Source organism: Ranitomeya variabilis, chromosome 5 (assembly GCF_051348905.1).
Source record: "Ranitomeya variabilis isolate aRanVar5 chromosome 5, aRanVar5.hap1, whole genome shotgun sequence".
In the NCBI taxonomy this organism is placed as follows: Eukaryota; Metazoa; Chordata; class Amphibia; order Anura; family Dendrobatidae; genus Ranitomeya; species Ranitomeya variabilis.
In genome coordinates this window covers 446,581,535-446,599,091 of record NC_135236.1, presented here as the reverse complement: position 1 = coordinate 446,599,091, position 17,557 = coordinate 446,581,535, and the positions used below count along the sequence as shown (strand labels likewise).

At 40.6% G+C, this 17,557-nt stretch overlaps 1 protein-coding gene across 1 annotated transcript; it reads right to left on the bottom strand.

The window, feature by feature from the left end:
* Nucleotides 1-5,455: 5,455 nt before the first annotated feature.
* Nucleotides 5,456-17,280, bottom strand: SLC38A2 (solute carrier family 38 member 2). The gene is made up of 16 exons (XM_077265391.1): nt 17,008-17,280; nt 15,752-15,971; nt 15,465-15,543; nt 15,261-15,376; nt 14,336-14,409; nt 14,159-14,251; nt 13,989-14,070; nt 12,929-13,011; nt 12,132-12,190; nt 11,809-11,991; nt 11,615-11,694; nt 11,428-11,528; nt 10,832-10,953; nt 10,249-10,393; nt 9,918-10,015; nt 5,456-9,173 (listed from the first exon to the last, which is right to left on the bottom strand). The coding sequence occupies exons 2-16, from the start codon at nt 15,868-15,870 to the stop codon at nt 9,075-9,077; spliced, it is 1,533 nt and encodes a 510-aa protein (XP_077121506.1). The 5' UTR covers nt 15,871-15,971; nt 17,008-17,280; the 3' UTR covers nt 5,456-9,074.
* Nucleotides 17,281-17,557: the final 277 nt, after the last annotated feature.

The following is a 17,557-nucleotide window of genomic DNA, read 5'->3' as shown; positions in this document are numbered from 1 at the left end:
TCCCAGTATGTCGTTAACAAGGGTGAGGAGATACTGAGAGTTGTTTGTCATGGTTCCCAATGGCAAGGGAACGTAAGAAACATATAAGTAACGAACGAGCTCTCGGGTGATGGAAACTCGAGTTGACCGTGAGCTAAATCTACCACACAACTAACAGTAGCCAGGGAGCATACCTACGGCTTCCTATATGCCACGCGCCAGCCGGAGGACTAACTACGCCTGGTAGAGGAAGAAACAGACCTGGCTTACCTCTAGGGAAATACCCCAAAAGATGATAGCAGCCCCCCACATGTAATAACGGTGAATTAAGAGGAAAAGACATACACAGTATGAAAGTAGATTTAGCAAAGAGAGGTCCACTTACTAGATAGCAGAAGGATACAAAAGAGGACTTCACGGTCAACTGAAAACCCTTTCAAAAACCATCCTGAAATTACTTTAAGACTCCTGTGTCAACTCATGACACAGGAGTGGCAATTTCAGTCCGCAAGAGCTTCCAGCTACAGAGAATTACAAAAACTGCAAACTGGACAAAAGGTACAAAACAAAAGGACAAAGTCCAGTTAGCTGATCAGCAGACTAGTAGCAGGAACATGCAACCGAAGGCTCTGGTTACAATGATGACCGGCAAGGAAATGACTGGAGAGCAAGGCTAAATAGGAAACTCCCAAACACTGATGGAAGCAGGTGAACAGAAGCAGCAAAGTGCAAACAAGTCACCAGTACCACCAGCAACCACCAGGGGAGCCCAAAAAGCAGATACACAACAGTTGTTATTAAAAGCCATCATCAGACTACGGACCATACAGGAACCACAGCACTGTTGAGAATTAGTCAATATCACAAATAAACACTTACACCCAGGTACCTTATAGATTACATCTTTTCTGGAGTCATCTCTTTCTTTTCATCTCCATCTTGCCTAGATGCCATGATGACTCTTCACATCCAGAGCCCTAGGGTTTATCAATTGGATCTGTGTATATGTGCCAATCATGTGCGTATGTGTACTTATATGTGGATCAAGCATCAAGTGCTTCCTTTAAATACCTCAATAAAAGCTATATTTTACTTAAGAAGGCAAATACAGTATTATATTCATAACAATCCCACAATGTATAGTATGTCCACCCGCAGAGCCCCCCATATGTAGTATAATGTTCACCACAGACCCCCATAAATAGTGTGATGTTCAAAATAACCCCCATGTTTGCTATGATGATGCCCGCAATACAGTATTTTAGCCCACAAACAACATCCCAAACAGTATTATATGCACCACAGCCCCCTATGCAGTATGATCAACACAGCCCCCAGTATAATGACCTCCACAGCCCCATATACAGTAAGGTCACCAGAGCTCCTCATATACTTTGCTATCCCCCCTTCACAGCCCCTAATTTCATGGCCCAGACAGACATCCCCTCATTTCATGCCCCCTTGCACAGCCTCCCATCTGCGCAGCTCCTGTTTATTCACCCACATCTGCATAGCCCCTCATTTTAACCCCTCCGCTTATTCCCATCAGCACAGCACCTCATTTTATTCCCTCATCTGCACAGTCCATCAGTTTATTCTCCCCATCTGCACAGTCCATCAGTTTATTCCCTCATCTGCACAGTCCATCAGTTTATTCTCCCCATCTGCACAGTCCATCAGTTTATTCTCCCCATCTGCACAGTCCATCAGTTTATTCCCTCATCTGCACAGTCCATCAGTTTATTCTCCCCATCTGCACAGTCCATCAGTTTATTCTCCCCATCTGCACAGTCCATCAGTTTATTCCCTCATCTGCACAGTCCATCAGTTTATTCTCCCCATCTGCACAGTCCATCAGTTTATTCTCCCCATCTGCACAGTCCATCAGTTTATTCCCTCATCTGCACAGTCCATCAGTTTATTCTCCCCATCTGCACAGTCCATCAGTTTATTCTCCCCATCTGCACAGTCCATCAGTTTATTCCCTCATCTGCACAGTCCATCAGTTTATTCTCCCCATCTGCACAGTCCATCAGTTTATTCTCCCCATCTGCACAGTCCATCAGTTTATTCTCCCCATCTGCACAGCCCGTTTATTCACCTGCATCTGCACAGTCTCTCATTTGATCTCCACTCTGCAAAGCCCCTCAGCTTATTCCCCCCTGCTGCACAGCCCATCAGTTTATTGCCCTCATCTACACAGCACTTTATTCCCCCACCTCTGCCCAGCCACTAAGTTTAATCCCCCCATCAGCACAGACCTTCGCCTCATTTTATCCCCCTTATCAGCTCACTCACCTCATTTTATTCCCCCATCAGAACAGCCCCTCACCCCATTTATCCCATACCCTATCAGCACAGCCCCTCCACTCATTTTATGCCCCCCCCCTGCACATTAACATAAGAATTTTAAATAAAAGAAAAAAAAGCTCATACTCATCTAATCACGGCTCCCAGTCCACTGTCTCCTCTGTGCTGTACAGCAGTGAACGCTGGTTGGCGAGATGATGTCACTGCACAATGAATGCCGTCATTGTACGGGTATGTGTCCACGTTCAGGAAACGCTGCCTGAAGCAAACCTGACTGTGGACACATACCCTAACAAGTCAGTTAGTGAAATTTCTTTCTTGCTTCATATTCCAGAATCAATTATGAGTGGTATTATTTAAAACTGAAAGTGTTCTGGAGCAATAGCAACTCAGCCACAAATTGGAAACCACATAAAGTCACAGAGCAGGATGTTCATGTGCTGAGGTACAGAGTGTATAAACAACGTCAATGCTCTGCTGACTAAGGCTACGTTCACACTAGCGTTGTGCGCCGCTGCGTCGGCGACGCAACGCACAACGCACGCAAAAACGCGTCAAAACGCACGCAAAAACGCTGCGTTTTGCGACGCATGCGTCGGTTTTTGCCGAAAATCGGACGCAAGAAAAATGCAACTTGCTGCGTTTTCTTGGTCCGACGCTTGCGGCAAAAAAGACGCATGTGTCGCACAACGCAACACAAAAAAACGCATGCGTCCCCCATGGTAAGTATAGGGGCGCATGACGCATGCGTCGCCGCTGCGTCGCCGACGCAAACCCGACGCAAATTAGCTTAACGCTAATGTGAACGTAGCCTAAGTCATTGAAGATTTTCAAAACTTATTAAGCATTGAAATCAGTATAAAAAGTTGTGCGCTGGAAGCATCATGGCATGTGTTTACACAGAGAAGCAGCTACATGCAAGACTTACATCACCAAGCACAAGGCCAACCATCAGATGAAGTCGTGTAAATAATGCTTCCAGTGGACTCTGGAGCAGTGGAAACGTGTTCTGTGCAGTGACAAATCACACTTCTCTGACAATCTGATGAGGAGTCTGGATTTGGGGAATGTCAGAACGTTTCCTGCCTGACTGCGTTGTGCCAGCTGTAAAGTTTGTGAGGAGGGATAATGCTGTTGCATTGTTTTTCACTGTTCCTTGTTGTTGGCCTTGGTCATTTAGTTCCATGAAAGCAAAATCTTAATGATTCAACATATCAAGAGATTTTGGACCATTTTATGCTTGAAGAACAGGAAGGTGCTTTTCTGTTCCTGCGTGACTGTGCCCCAGTGGACAAAGCAAGGTTTATAAAGGCAAGGATAGGGGAGTTTGGTGTGGAAAAACTTAACAGAAACCTGGTATCAACTCAATTACATACCTTTAGGATAAACTGCTATGCTCGTCCAATATTATAAGTGCTCTTCTGGATGAATAGGAAAACAACTCCAACAAACACGGCCCCAAAATCTTGTATAAAGTCTTCTTTATTAATTGTACACAGTTTCAGTTGCAAGGAGGGTGGGGGGACCAACTACATATAAATGCTTTGGATTTAGAATTCGAGGATAGAAAAATAGTGAGTAGATATAGGTACCACATGGTAGTGCAAGGATTTGTGGAGGACTAATTATTACAACACAGAACCTTTGTTTGGAGACATGTTTCTAAGGTGAATTTGACTTCTTCTTCTGGACAACAATAAGGCAGTTCACCTTTGAAACGCGTTCCCAAATAAAAGGTTTTATATCGTAATATTTATGATATTTCTTTGAAAATCCTTGCCCTCCCATGTTGAACCATATCTATTCCATTTTTTTCAAGCCTTGAATATATAATATATACAGTATATATATATATATATATATATATATATATTTCTCTCCAATTTACTGTAATCACACGAGGTCACACCGAGCCACCCGCACGTTTCGGAAGACAATGGCATGGAGAAGCACGACGGGATCCCCTGAGGTGAAGCTGCCGCAACTAGTGTTTAAAGATACTGGCATAGTTGTGGTGTTAAGCCTACAGATACACAACCTGTTCAGGTAAAAAAAAAAACTCTCACCCTTATCATACAAATGTCATCTAGTACATACTACCTTAGAGGAGCGCAATTGTTTTTTTTTTAGAAAGCATTGTCAAAAATGCTCCTAATGTGAAGTGTTTCAATACGTTTGACCATATAGTAAAACAACCAGGAGAAAACATAAAGTCCAAATTGTGTACAAAAATACAAAACTTTATTAATAATTGAATCAGGGACAAGGCACACGAGGGGGGGGAGGGGGGGGGGGTTAAAATGCAGAGGCAGAATCAACATCCACAAAAGGCTGGTGTGACCATACTAGAGAATACATACATACATACATATATATATATATATATATATATATATATATATATATATATTTCTCTACAGTATATATATATATATATATTTCTCTCCAATTTACTGTAATCACACGAGGTCACACCAAGCCACCCACACGTTTCGGAGGCCTCTGCTTCCTCAGGGGGCGTCGGGGTGGTTCGGTGTGACCTCGTGTGATCCCGCTGCTGCACTCTTGCAAGGTACTTTGTATACACCTCCATGATTATTTCTATGGATTTGTGGTAGCACAACTATGTGCATATTATTATGCTGTGGGAATTTGTTCCAACTAACATGGGCATATATATGGTGCGATGTTTACAGTAAATTGGAAAAAATATATATATATATATATATATATATATATATATATATATATATATATATATATATATATATATATATATATATATATATATATATATATTCCCTAGTATGGTCACACCAGCCTTTTGTGGATGTTAATTCTATCTCTGCATTTTAACCCCCCCTGTGTGTGCCTTGTCGCTGGTTCAATTATTAATAAAGTTTTGTAACTTTGTACACGATTTGGACTTTATGACTGTTTTATCCTGGTTGTTTTACGAATAGTGTTTTGCAGTTGGTTCTGATTAGGTCCTAGTTTATACCATGGGTAGTGTATGATATATATTATATTTTTTTTACATTTGGCTATTTACCATATAGTGTAAGTAGTCATGGACAATATTATGCCAATACAACAATACTGTAATACTGTATAGAAATAATATTTTTATTTTTTAAACATATGAAATATTGTAACACAGACTAAGTACTTCATATTATAGATTTATTTAAGATCATTTAAAAGCATACAATGTTTCATTGAAACTCAGACTTCACCAACAGCTCTGACTGAGTTGCTGGCTTTAACAATAGCCATATATTTTACATTTATACAGAAGATGCAAACATGGACCTCTATTGTGTTATATAGTACAACCAGATAAATAAAAAGCAGACACTATCTCTATCTCACAGAAATAAAAAAGGTTAAAATAACTGATATCACTGGTTTATTTACATCAATGAACCCTTAACTGACAAATGTTTTCTCAAGACCCCCATAAACCATTTGATAACTGTCAGACGAATAATCATTCGGCCGACAGCTTTCGAATACACAGGAATGCTCAGCTCGGCTGACCGAACGTTCCTCTGATCTCTACTAGAGAGCCGCTGCCTGACTACTTTGGTGGTGGCCTGTCTCCAGGAAGATCACCATCTTTCGGTGGAGAGACAGGAGGCCCCTATGCATATTAGACGGTTAGCCGATCCTGTAAATATCAGTGGATTTGTACATTCTTAGTCTAATGTGTGTAGGGACCTTTAAACTTCCATATGTCTCTCCACTTGCTTTAAGAGTTTGTAGAGCAGACAGGTAGTCGTAAGCCTTACAAGAACAATCCATTCATCTATTAGTGAATGCTATATATATTGTTAAGAAAGCCTAAGGGCATGAATTACATGAGTATTTACTGTAAAACACACTACTCATAGATTAAAAAGCACCTACTGTTTTCTCCAGTTTTGTACAGTAACATAGATGTCAAGGTTTTGCCTTTCCCATTAATCACCTTTTCAGTGCCAGAAACATTTTTAGTTGGGAACCGCATAAAAAAAATTGGTGTTACATAAAATGCCATTTTGCCTATTAGTGGGGCATTATTGTATACGTGGGTGTTAATTTCATGAGATATCTTGCATTTCCAGCATGATAACGTACAAGATATTACACACCTCTTGCACAATAACATACAGGGTGTCTAACATTCCCTTTGAGATAAACAATCGCACATTATTCACCTCTTCTCCATCACAAAGAAAAGGGAGTGTTTCCTAATTACCATAAACAGATTTCGGAAGACAATGTGCACAGATACCTATTGAAATTAAACACCACACTGTTAAAAAGATAGCAGATAGTTTTACTATGGGTCAGTAGGTTACGCCACTTATTTTCATGTTCAATTTCCCTTGAATATTCTGAGTAAACCTTGTAGAGACAGTGAATATAATAAAAACATACATGACAAACATAAAGGCCCATCTACAGCGATATTTTACAGATTATTTATATATGTACATTTTTCTACTATACAAACATCATAAATATTGAAAAATAGGTTGCCTTTCGATGCTTCAATGTTGTATAAATAGGACATACGAGTTCATATTCATCTATGGAAGACGATGAGGTGAAAAAACTGTGAAATGTTTGCTTCGAAAAAGGGGGCAAAGGGGTCTCTCTGGACTATCACACGTAGCAAAGGTCAAGTACCTGCATTGCTGTTAGCAATAGTAATGAACGATGTAGTGTAGATACACAACGAGTTTCGAAGAATAAAGGTACATTTTGTGATTTATGTTAGAAGAGGTATGTGTAGAAACTAATTGACCTGTATAGCATATAAATGACCTAGAAAAATATGCCTAGCAGCGTGTTGTTGGAACTTTCAGGATACATGGTAGGCATTACAGCATTGGTGGCCTGCCAGTGTTGCAGTAGCTGACGTGTGAAGGTGAAGGCCACCTTCGAAGATGGCGTTCTGCCTTCACGAGACAGTATCACTGATGTTCCTGTCAAAGTAGTAGGCCGACATGGCATACATAAACACTGCTCTGTGAAGCCCAGATGTCCTCCCTAAAAATTTAGCATTTTTTTCCCTTATCAGTATTGATATCATGGAGATATGAAGCACAGTTCATAATCTGAACATTGCTTCAGGCTACAAAATGGTGGGCTCCTATGTTACATTTGATAAGTACTTTAGTGATGAGCGAGTGTGCTCGTTACTCGAGATTTCTGAGCATGGTGTTCTCCGAGTATCTTGGGCGTGCTCGTAGATTATGTTTGTGCCCCCGCAGCTGCATGATTTGCAGCTGCCAGACAGCGTGAACACATGAAGGGATTGCTTGTTTGTTAGGAAATCCCCGCATGTATTCAGGCTGTCTAGCAGCCGCAAATCATGCAGCTGTGGGGACACAAACATAATCTAGGAACACGCCCAAGATACTCAGAGAACACTCGAGCATGCTCGGAAAAGTCAAGTAACGAGCACACTCGCTCATCACTAGTACACATTAGTTGACAGAAATATTAATTTAGCCCTCAAATAAAACCGTTGACTAAGGCTGGGTCCAGATGGCCATATTTCACAAACGATTGCCCAAATTGACCACGGTCTTACAAGCTCGCATATGACTATGAAGCTGCAAGTTGAGGTCAGTAGACTCCAGTCAGTCTACATGTGGCCCGTGAAATACGCCTGGCTAAAGCTGACCTTGGGCTTCAACATTTAATTGCCACCTGCCACGAGAGAAAGCTATGACCAGCTACATATATTTGGGTACCTGTCATATACACTGGCAGTGGGAATTGGTGCAGCCTACAGTACTGTAACAAAGACTCGGTGAAATGTACACGGTAAACATTTTATGACTGAAACAAGTGAGGCCTTGTGGTTTGTAAATGAGAAAAATTATCCTCAAGTAATTCAGTATTTCATAAATAAAACTTTAAATATTTGAAATAATATACATGGTGTAAACTGCCGCCGGCATCAATAAGTTAGCTATTTAAATATCTCACTTTTGTACCATGCTAGGACTATACCCGCAGTCATATAATACAGGCTTTGGTGACCCTCACTGTAGTAGGTGGATTATGATTACATTTAATGTATTTCCCGTATTGCCTAAAAGTTCTGATACAAGGCCTTCACGTTAGCGCTAAACTTGTTAAAAAAAACCAATCGTGAACTGCCAATAAACCTGCACAATAAATTTCTATAGCAACTGTCTAGTACAAATCTGAACACGTCTTCTTTCATTCAGACCTCCCGTATTATCATTTTTTTTTGCCATGTGACAAAATAAATATTTCGTAAAATACTGATGTTTAAAGATACTGAAGGAAACCAACAAGGATTTCTCAAGTACAGTTTTTTGCATCGCTCCCCTTAGAAGTGCTTGACTTTGTTGAGCATTTTTGGTACATAAGGGGATTGTGTCCATCAAGCCATGTTAACACCAGATCAGCGTAACATTTACTCACATCAATTGGTTCCTGTAGGCACATTCAAGTATTAACAAACAATTACAAGTAACAGTAATTGACAACAGCCATCTATGTGGCTTCAGTAAAGTTTTGATAATTTGACCATTCTCCAGAATGGAATAAAATTACTTCCTCCCGTTAGAACCTTAGGATTAAGGATGGTATTGTCCAATTTGAGGTGTAGAACCAGTTTCTCAAGAGTTCTCGAGTTCTACAAATAATGGTATCTTGAAGGAAGTGACACTGCAAGCTAATGGTTTTCATTCTCAGTAGAAAGCTTGGGAGCGAACAGTTCCACTTTAAGAAAAGTGTTGGGTCCCTCACCAATTCAATTAGTGCCCATCAGAGGATTCAGTGTGTACCCAGTCAATGATAATGAGGGTCATGCTGCCAATCATCACCACAAATCCACTGATAAGAAACAGAAGAGCCTAGAAAAACAAACAAACAGAAGTTGTTATTTTATATAAAAAGGCACAAGACATTAAATTCCAAACATGACCATTAGATAATGCTATGCTGTCAGATATAGCATAATTTATGGACCTAGCCACTGGTGTGGCCCCTTCACACTGGTCGATTCTGCTACGATTACGACGCATTTGCGTCATATTCGACATCGCAGTACGAGCTCGTAGCCAGCGGTCACACTCTACGATGTTAACGCTTTTTCTGACGTAGTTGCGATGTGAACGTCACGCGTCGCAATCGTACGCTACCCTTCACACCGCCATAGTCCTACGACTCCGAGCGTGACGTATTACCAGCATGGGCGTGCTAAAACGTCACGCCCAATCAGGAGACAGGTATGCGGAAGCCCAACCCACGTAGTCGCATTACGAGCTCGTATGACCGCCGTCACATACTACGATTTCGACCGCCACAGCGAGACATTTACGACGAAAGAAAGTTCTGCTCTTTCTTTCACATCGTACGATGCTGGGCTGCGTCGCAAATCGTAACGCCATGTCACACTTTGCAACCTCGGAACGAGGACGGATAAACGTCACAAATCGAACGCTCGTTCAGACTTTGATTGCACAGTGTGAAGGGGCCCTTACAAGTAAACCTCTATGTGTATGATAATGAGATAATCTACTTGTTTCAGTGTTGATAAAATGTTTCTTTTAGGTTTCAATATTAGCTCTATTTATTAAGAAGGTCAAAAGACTTACCCCAATTTTTTGAACAGAATTCATGGCTTCCTTCTTCACTAACTTTATGTAAAAAGCAGATGGTAAGATGAAAACCAACATAGCAGCAGCAGAGGCACCTGTGTTACAAACCATAACGGTACATTAGACTTTATGTGATGAAGCTAAATGCAGAACTAGTTCTGGCTAATTATTTAAGGATATGATACAATGGCTATCCCATGGATGCTAAATTCGAGCAGTACGACAGCGGTATCGCCGTAACAATAATAATAATTTTATTTCTATAGCACCAACATATTCCGCAGCACTTTACATTTTAGAGGGGTAACAAGAAATGTTATCAACTCACCAATGAATCCAAAGATGTCTCTTATAGTAGGAACAAAGATAACAAGGACATTGGTGAATGCCAAAATCAGAAATGTGATCAGAATGTGACGCCACCACGCAAAGTCCTTCCCTGCGCACAGCAGCTGAGTGATGGAGCTGCGGATCTAAGAAAAGACAAGAAGAGCATTAAAATATACTTATGGAAAGACGATCTGAACATATCATCATGACTGCATGCTGCATTGAACATTAATACCACATGTTGCAGAAATCTCGTTAAATTAACATTTAGCTCATATAATTATATGGTAGCAATTTTTAATTAAATGCAGATCCATTTCTATGAAATATCACATCTAGTCTAATAGAGTTGTCCAGGAGGCACGTGAACCATACTGACACAGTGGTGACTCGCTACCCACTGTGGTGACTGATTGCTTAAAGAAAGGGTCAACAGGCTACCTGGACAGCGAAGACAGTGAAATAATCAGGATTGGCTGAGATAGAATAAATAATGTATTCTATTTACTGCCTCTGGAAAATATACATATGGATAAACAATTAAATTATAGTAGTATGCATATATTATTTTTAACACTTACGGGGAAAATGACAATGGGTACAGTTAAGGTGACAGCCATGAGAACTGCCAGACGCACAATTACGAAAATGATTCCTCCTGTGACTTTTGAGTATGTGTGGAGCAACTCCGGTTCAACATTACCTGCAGGAAACAAGTATCACCAGATTATAAAACTGGAACACAAAATACACTTGGCAATGAGAAAAAGGCCATAATCTACTAACTATAGTTAAATGTTAAAAAGCAAAAACCATCAAATTTAACGGAGGATGGCATTTAAAGCTTTTTAGATGTTGGATAAAAAAATATTTAGATTTTTTTAGCTTTTTTTTCATGATTCTATGATAGTTAATTGTCCTTATTCGCCTTATATTTGTCTCTTTCCTTTTTCCCACGCAGACTGTAATCCCTCAGGAGGAAAGGTCTCTCTCCATAGGGGTTCGTCATTAAGTAAAGTCATGCGCATGGTAATTGTAATTGCTTTTTTTGTGTATGTACACATTCTCTCTACAGCTCTCTAGATGTTAAAGACCCCCAAAAATGATAATATACTGGTATATTACTTTTACAAAATTGTTACAGCAACATGAACATGCACATAAAAACAATATTTACCGTAAAAAGTCAGATAGCCGAAGAGAGCTGCCAACAGATACATGACAAACATGGCAAAGAATGACACATTTGAGACATTCATCATCCTTTTACGACTGCGCCTGTGGAAAAGGAGAATAGTGTTTAGCACACATTCATTGGCAGCAGTCAGGGTTATTTTCCAAGCTTAAAATAGAAAAGAACATACCCTTTAAGTTCCTGGTAGATGGGAAGGACAGCTGGATGACAGACAAAGGAGAACGTCAGGATGGGCACAGCATAGACCGTCTGTAGATAAAAAAAAAGGACATTTTATCACTTGCAGCATCAATATATTATACATTTTTAGGATTTTTAAAGAGGAAGGAACCAGAACTGTCTGAGGGATAGAAGTTTAGTTACCTGGGAGTTAAACACAAAATACTTTGGCTTGCACATGTCGTCGTCATCATGTGTTACATTGAGCTCTGCCCCATCCGTGTGGTCTTCTGCGGTAAGGTGGGACATGGTGTTGTTCAAAGTCGAGTTAAAGACATCATTTGTGAGCCAAGAACCACATGCGATTTCAAATTTCTTGTAGATCACCTAAAATAATAACAAAACCACACATACTTTTATTACAGTGAAAGATATATGCATAATGAAAAGGATAATTATTATATATCTGCTATCGACTTTATTAGCATATATTCATTGATCTGAGAAAAAAAAAAGAATGTACTTACAACAATCAGGAAAAAGACCATACACAACAGGGAAAAGCCACTTGTGTAGCCTAGATATCCTGTAATAGAGGCAAAATAGGATTGGAATTAGTTCTAAGTCCTATTGGTTCTCCAATCCCCTATGATGTGACCTTCAGAAATGCCTGAATGACATATATTATAATATACTATAACTGTTTAATAAACCTCAAAACATGAGTGGCTTATAAAGATTTATATGTATGCTATCTTAAATGGAATCTGCTAACATGATTTCACCCTCAAAACTGTACATGTAGCTGTTTCATAGACAAATCCAGTAACACCTTCACATGGCCAGTCCTTTTCTGAGAAATCAGCATTTGAATTGATATGCAAATGAGGCTGAAGACCTATTTGTAGATCTGAAGCCTCTGTCACTCCAGCTCTATTCCCTACCCAGTGCTGACTCCTCCTGCTTAGCTGACTGCTCCTTTGTCTAAAGTCACACAGCATGGAAGCTGTCAGTCAAGTAGGAGGAAGCAGTGCTGGGTGGGGAATAGAGCTGGAGTGACAGAGGCCTCAGTACTACAATAGATCTTCAGCCTCTTTTGCACATCAATTCAAACACTGTTTTCTTAGGAACGGAGGAACAGACTGGCCATGTAAAGATATTGTAATACTTGTACTTTGAAAGAGCTACTTGTACTTATAAATTGTTTTTTTTTGGGGGGTGAAATCCTGCTGACAGATTCCATTTAAAACTTACAAGTATATCAATGTTATATTTTCATTTTGCATAATTCATCAAGACATCACAATACCACAGCAAAACTTACCTAGGTTTCGTAACAGTGACAAAGGAAGAATGAGGAAGACTGAGACCATCACAACCAAACAATCCCCACTTAAGAACCAAGCACTGGAATATACAAAACAAACAAAACCTTACTTAGAAAAATAAGAGGAAGAGAAAAAAAATACATAGTAGTGGCATCAATAAACAAGGAAAAAAAATCAAAGATCAAAGTGTAGGAATATTTAGGCAAGTGGGTAATTCTGGTATTTCTGCAGGGTCTAGTGTATGGAATGAAGCCTGCGGGGAGCAAATCCAACTTATGTACCACATTGCATTTTTACGATGAACAACGATAAATCTGTATGAGATGACTGATTTCTTGTATGAACCAATATATTGTGTATAGCAGTGGGTTAAGGAAAAAGAAAAAAAAAAAAACAACTTGAAAATATTCTGTATTGGCCTACTGAAAAGAGCACTGTCCTCCACCCACATACATAACTGTGGAACGCTCTTGGCAGGATTTGCGGTGCATGAAGTCACGAAACAAACATGCCTTCACCATCGACATTCTCGCTGAAATGTTAGAACACGGTTTGGCCCCCAGATGAATTGAGAACATGGTGTAACAGAGGTGGGACTGTCACAGAAGTAGTGTGCATGGAGGACCTGCTCCAGGTATGCTCTGTCTTCTACTTGGGATGAACGTCACTAAGGCCGCAATGTGACAACAGCATATTTATGACTTGTTCTTTCGCTTACGGCAAGTCAACAATGACTCACACATACAGAAAACTTGAATTATTGACTTTTTGGCCACGGGTGCTACTCTTAAAGCCAGTGCAAAAGGAACTCAGATTTTTTTTTCCAACTATATAAAAGGAGTGGTAAGTATTTCGAATTGCTTGCACTAAACAAATAATGTACATTTATAATAGATTTGGCTTAAATATGTCAAAAATATATCAGAACTGTAATGAAGACAAGTCTATTCAAGGATCCTTCTTTCAAAGGTTTTTCTTATATAAAAAACAAATTAGGACAAACGATAAATAACACTATATGAGCAAATAAAAGAATGTTTAGAGCAATGTACATACTTTGGATCAACATTTGGGCCGACTAATTCTTTGATCACGAGAGGCAGTTCATATTTCACTATGTAGAGGTAGCTTGACATAGCTGAAAAATACAAAAAAGCAGTATAAGGATATAGGAATAAGACAACGTCTGAAACATAAGCTGTGATGTAATGTGATGACAACCTCACCTCCAATATTCTGCATGGTGATAGATCCAGAAGCTGCAAGTTTTCCGAAAAGGCCGAACGCTTTAAATCCCAGTTGCTCGTATAATAAAGAACCTGTAGAAGAGAAAAAGTAATTGTCATGGAATGTAATCAATCGGGAAACGGTTTTATTTTTTCGCAATATGACCAAAAACGTACCTCCTTCATTTGCCGTCTTCAGTAATAAGTGAATAGAATATAGAGAGAACACTGACACAAATGTCAATAGGATCCTGTGTGTTAAAAAAAAAAAGAGATAATGAATTAAAATAAGGTATCCCCATCATTCATAGAATTATGGATCTGCAATGTCATCCTCTAACCTTACAGTATATACTGTATATGATTTAGTAGCTGTCGATTATCACAGGGGTAAGGTTCTAATGGAAATCTTTTGTGCATGCAAAATATACTATCATATATAAGTATATAATATAAAAATATCATAAAAATATACCATATATAATATATAAATATATCATATACAAAATTATCCACTTCATAGTATAAAGGAATGTTTCTTTGGATAGGTCATCAATGTCAGATTGGTCTAAAGCCCAGCACGGCCACCGATCAGCAGTTGTCTTCTCTACCAGCGGCCGTTGCAGTCACACAGCACAGCGCTGTCAGACACTTAGTGGCAGCTGCCAGGTACTGCAGATCAGCTACATTCATTTGAATAGGAACTGAGCCTCAGTAACCAGAAACTAAATTTCCATATTTTAGGTTGTAATTATCATAGCTCATTTGTTAACAGCACAGCCAACCAGAAATAGAACTTATTAATATTTAGGAACTAACAAAAAGGTATAAAGTAGCAAACGCAAGGCAGGATGGTGATTGACTTTGCACAATAAATGACAGACTACAGGGAAGGTCAGTATAGATGATACTTTGTCCTTGCGAGATTTGGGTGATACAATACGAGCATTGCTCCATTCAAACAATGTGCATTTTTGTTTTCCCGAAACATTTACACAACTACTGCCTCTAGTGGCGAATAGAGAAAAACGCAGTTGAAAGCACGAGAGCTCTTTATAATAAAATAATGACTAGAATAAACATAACACAACATAAAACTTACATAAAAAGAGCAATCCCAGTGTTAGCCATGGCATATGACAGACCTAGAATTCCACTTCCAACGATGGCATTACTGAGGTTAAATACTGACATGCCAAATGACGTGGTGCCCGGGAGCTGAAAGAACAGTATCCATTAGTCATGTTTCATAGCGACACATAAGATCAGCCACATTGGCTTATTGGACGTTTGCTAGTCAACTTACATATTCGGTCTCGCATTTCTTTTTCGCCAGTGTGGGTTCAAGCAAAAAATTCTGGTTTTCTGGATCCATATCGTAATGGCTGGAATAGAAATGGCACATTGTCAGAAATCGAGTCATTTCACTGTTATAGTCCTTTATTTAACAGCTCAGAGATGAACGAGTCCCTTCTGCAATTACAGTGCATAAATATATGTGCTATAATGTGACGATGACGTCTATGGATGGTGGTAGCACCGAGAATGTCTCATGCATATGTGATCACAGATAGGTAGAGAATTGATGCTAACCCTTTAATTGAGGACTTCTTGGCTGGATATTCCGGATAACTAAAATCGTCATTGCTGTTAGAACTAATGCTGTCTTCATCCGGAGAGATATTAAACCGCCCCATCTCTTGTTTGCTCATGATGGCGATTTGCTTCAATAAAAGGGTATTAAATGAGGTGTCCACGCGTTTCGCTGATGTAGACGGTGTGGCTGATCCCGCTGCTGCGCTTGGCTCTTTGCCTGCAAGGATGGGAAACGTCAATACTGCAGTGTGCAACATGGAGCACGTGACGCTTCATGATCACGGGTTAGCCAGAAATGGAGGGGAGGGGGCGAGGAGAGAGTGGAAAAGTACTAGCTATCCTCATCCAGCACACTGCGAATACCAAGCACCGCCTCGCCCCCTCCAGTCAATCAAATACATTCCAAGGCCATGAGCAGATCCTTCATCCCACCAACTGACTCCATTGTTTTCAGGGTCTCCAACAAAAAATAAATGTATATATATATATATATGGTAATGAGCAATCCCATTGCAGGATCTGCTCCGCTACCATGCTATAAATAATAGATACTCGCTGCATTGTACAAGACGTATTTCTGCATCAAATACCTGCAAAAATCTAAATTTCCAGACGACTGGAATAATATAGATGTGGGCTATGAGAAAATGCTTCTTCCATCGAGAAAGAATCCTATTTCTAACATTAATTGTATGTAATATGTTATTGATAAATGAAACGTATAGGATTCGGGGTAGATTTGGGCATTTAGGTAAAACATGGATTTACAATACGGCCGTTAGTAATGCGGAGATGAAACATTGGACAGGAATCGGTAGGAGAAAAATGCCGGTGTCTAGAAAATTCTCTACAAGGGCTGAGTTACCAGGAAAAAGGGAAAAAAAAGCATTGGCTACATAGCCACAGAAAGGTAGCTGGCCACTCCTTGTGCTCCCCCTCCCAGTGCTTCCCCATTACACCCTCTGCCATAGAGGAGAAGCTGATGCAACAGCCACATGCTATTGAGGCAGAGCGGCTATCAATGGGCATCTCCAGAACAGGCACCCACAAAGGTCTGCCACCCAACCCCCCAGAAATACAGCAGCCACTCATTTCTGATAGATGGAACAGTATATAGTGGCTCTGTACTGTAGAGCCCAGCATGCCCTCCACATATGCCCTCCACATGGGCCCCCCACATGAGCCCCCCAGGGCCAGTCACATTGTCAGGTGTCACCCACACATGCACAGCCCCCCAGAGCTCTGCCACTTACCTAACTGCGGGGCTCCTCACCAGGAACGAATGGCCGCGTAATAGTCCGGCGGAGGTGGATAAATAACACTGAGCAGAAATAATAATAATAATAATAATAAAGGTTCAGCCCGCAGCTACTGTCTATGAAGCCGCAGCGGAGGCGGCGATGCTGTTGCGGTGCGTGCAGCTCGGTGACTGGCCGCCGTCTCCCCGGCCACTCTCCCTTATTATGGAATGTACTGAGGCGGAGCTGCCGCCGCTGTGAGGTGGGGCCGCCGCCTGCGTCATGTACACACACGGCATCGTGCGCATCCTTTGTGTATCAACAGTGCGGAGCCCTCCTTCCCCAGCCGGAGCCCGCCCTCCCCAGTCAGGGCGCCCCGGGCATGGCTGCAGTATGTGCTGCTGCTGCTGCCAGGGCCACGTCTCCTCACCAGCCATGTGTCACTTCATGGACAAGTGCTGTCCTACATGGTGGCCAGCCAGTGACCTCTGGGCCACAAGTAATGAAGGCTCTTCACTGCTGTCCTATGAATGCAGGGGGCTACTGGGGTTACTACAGTCAGTTT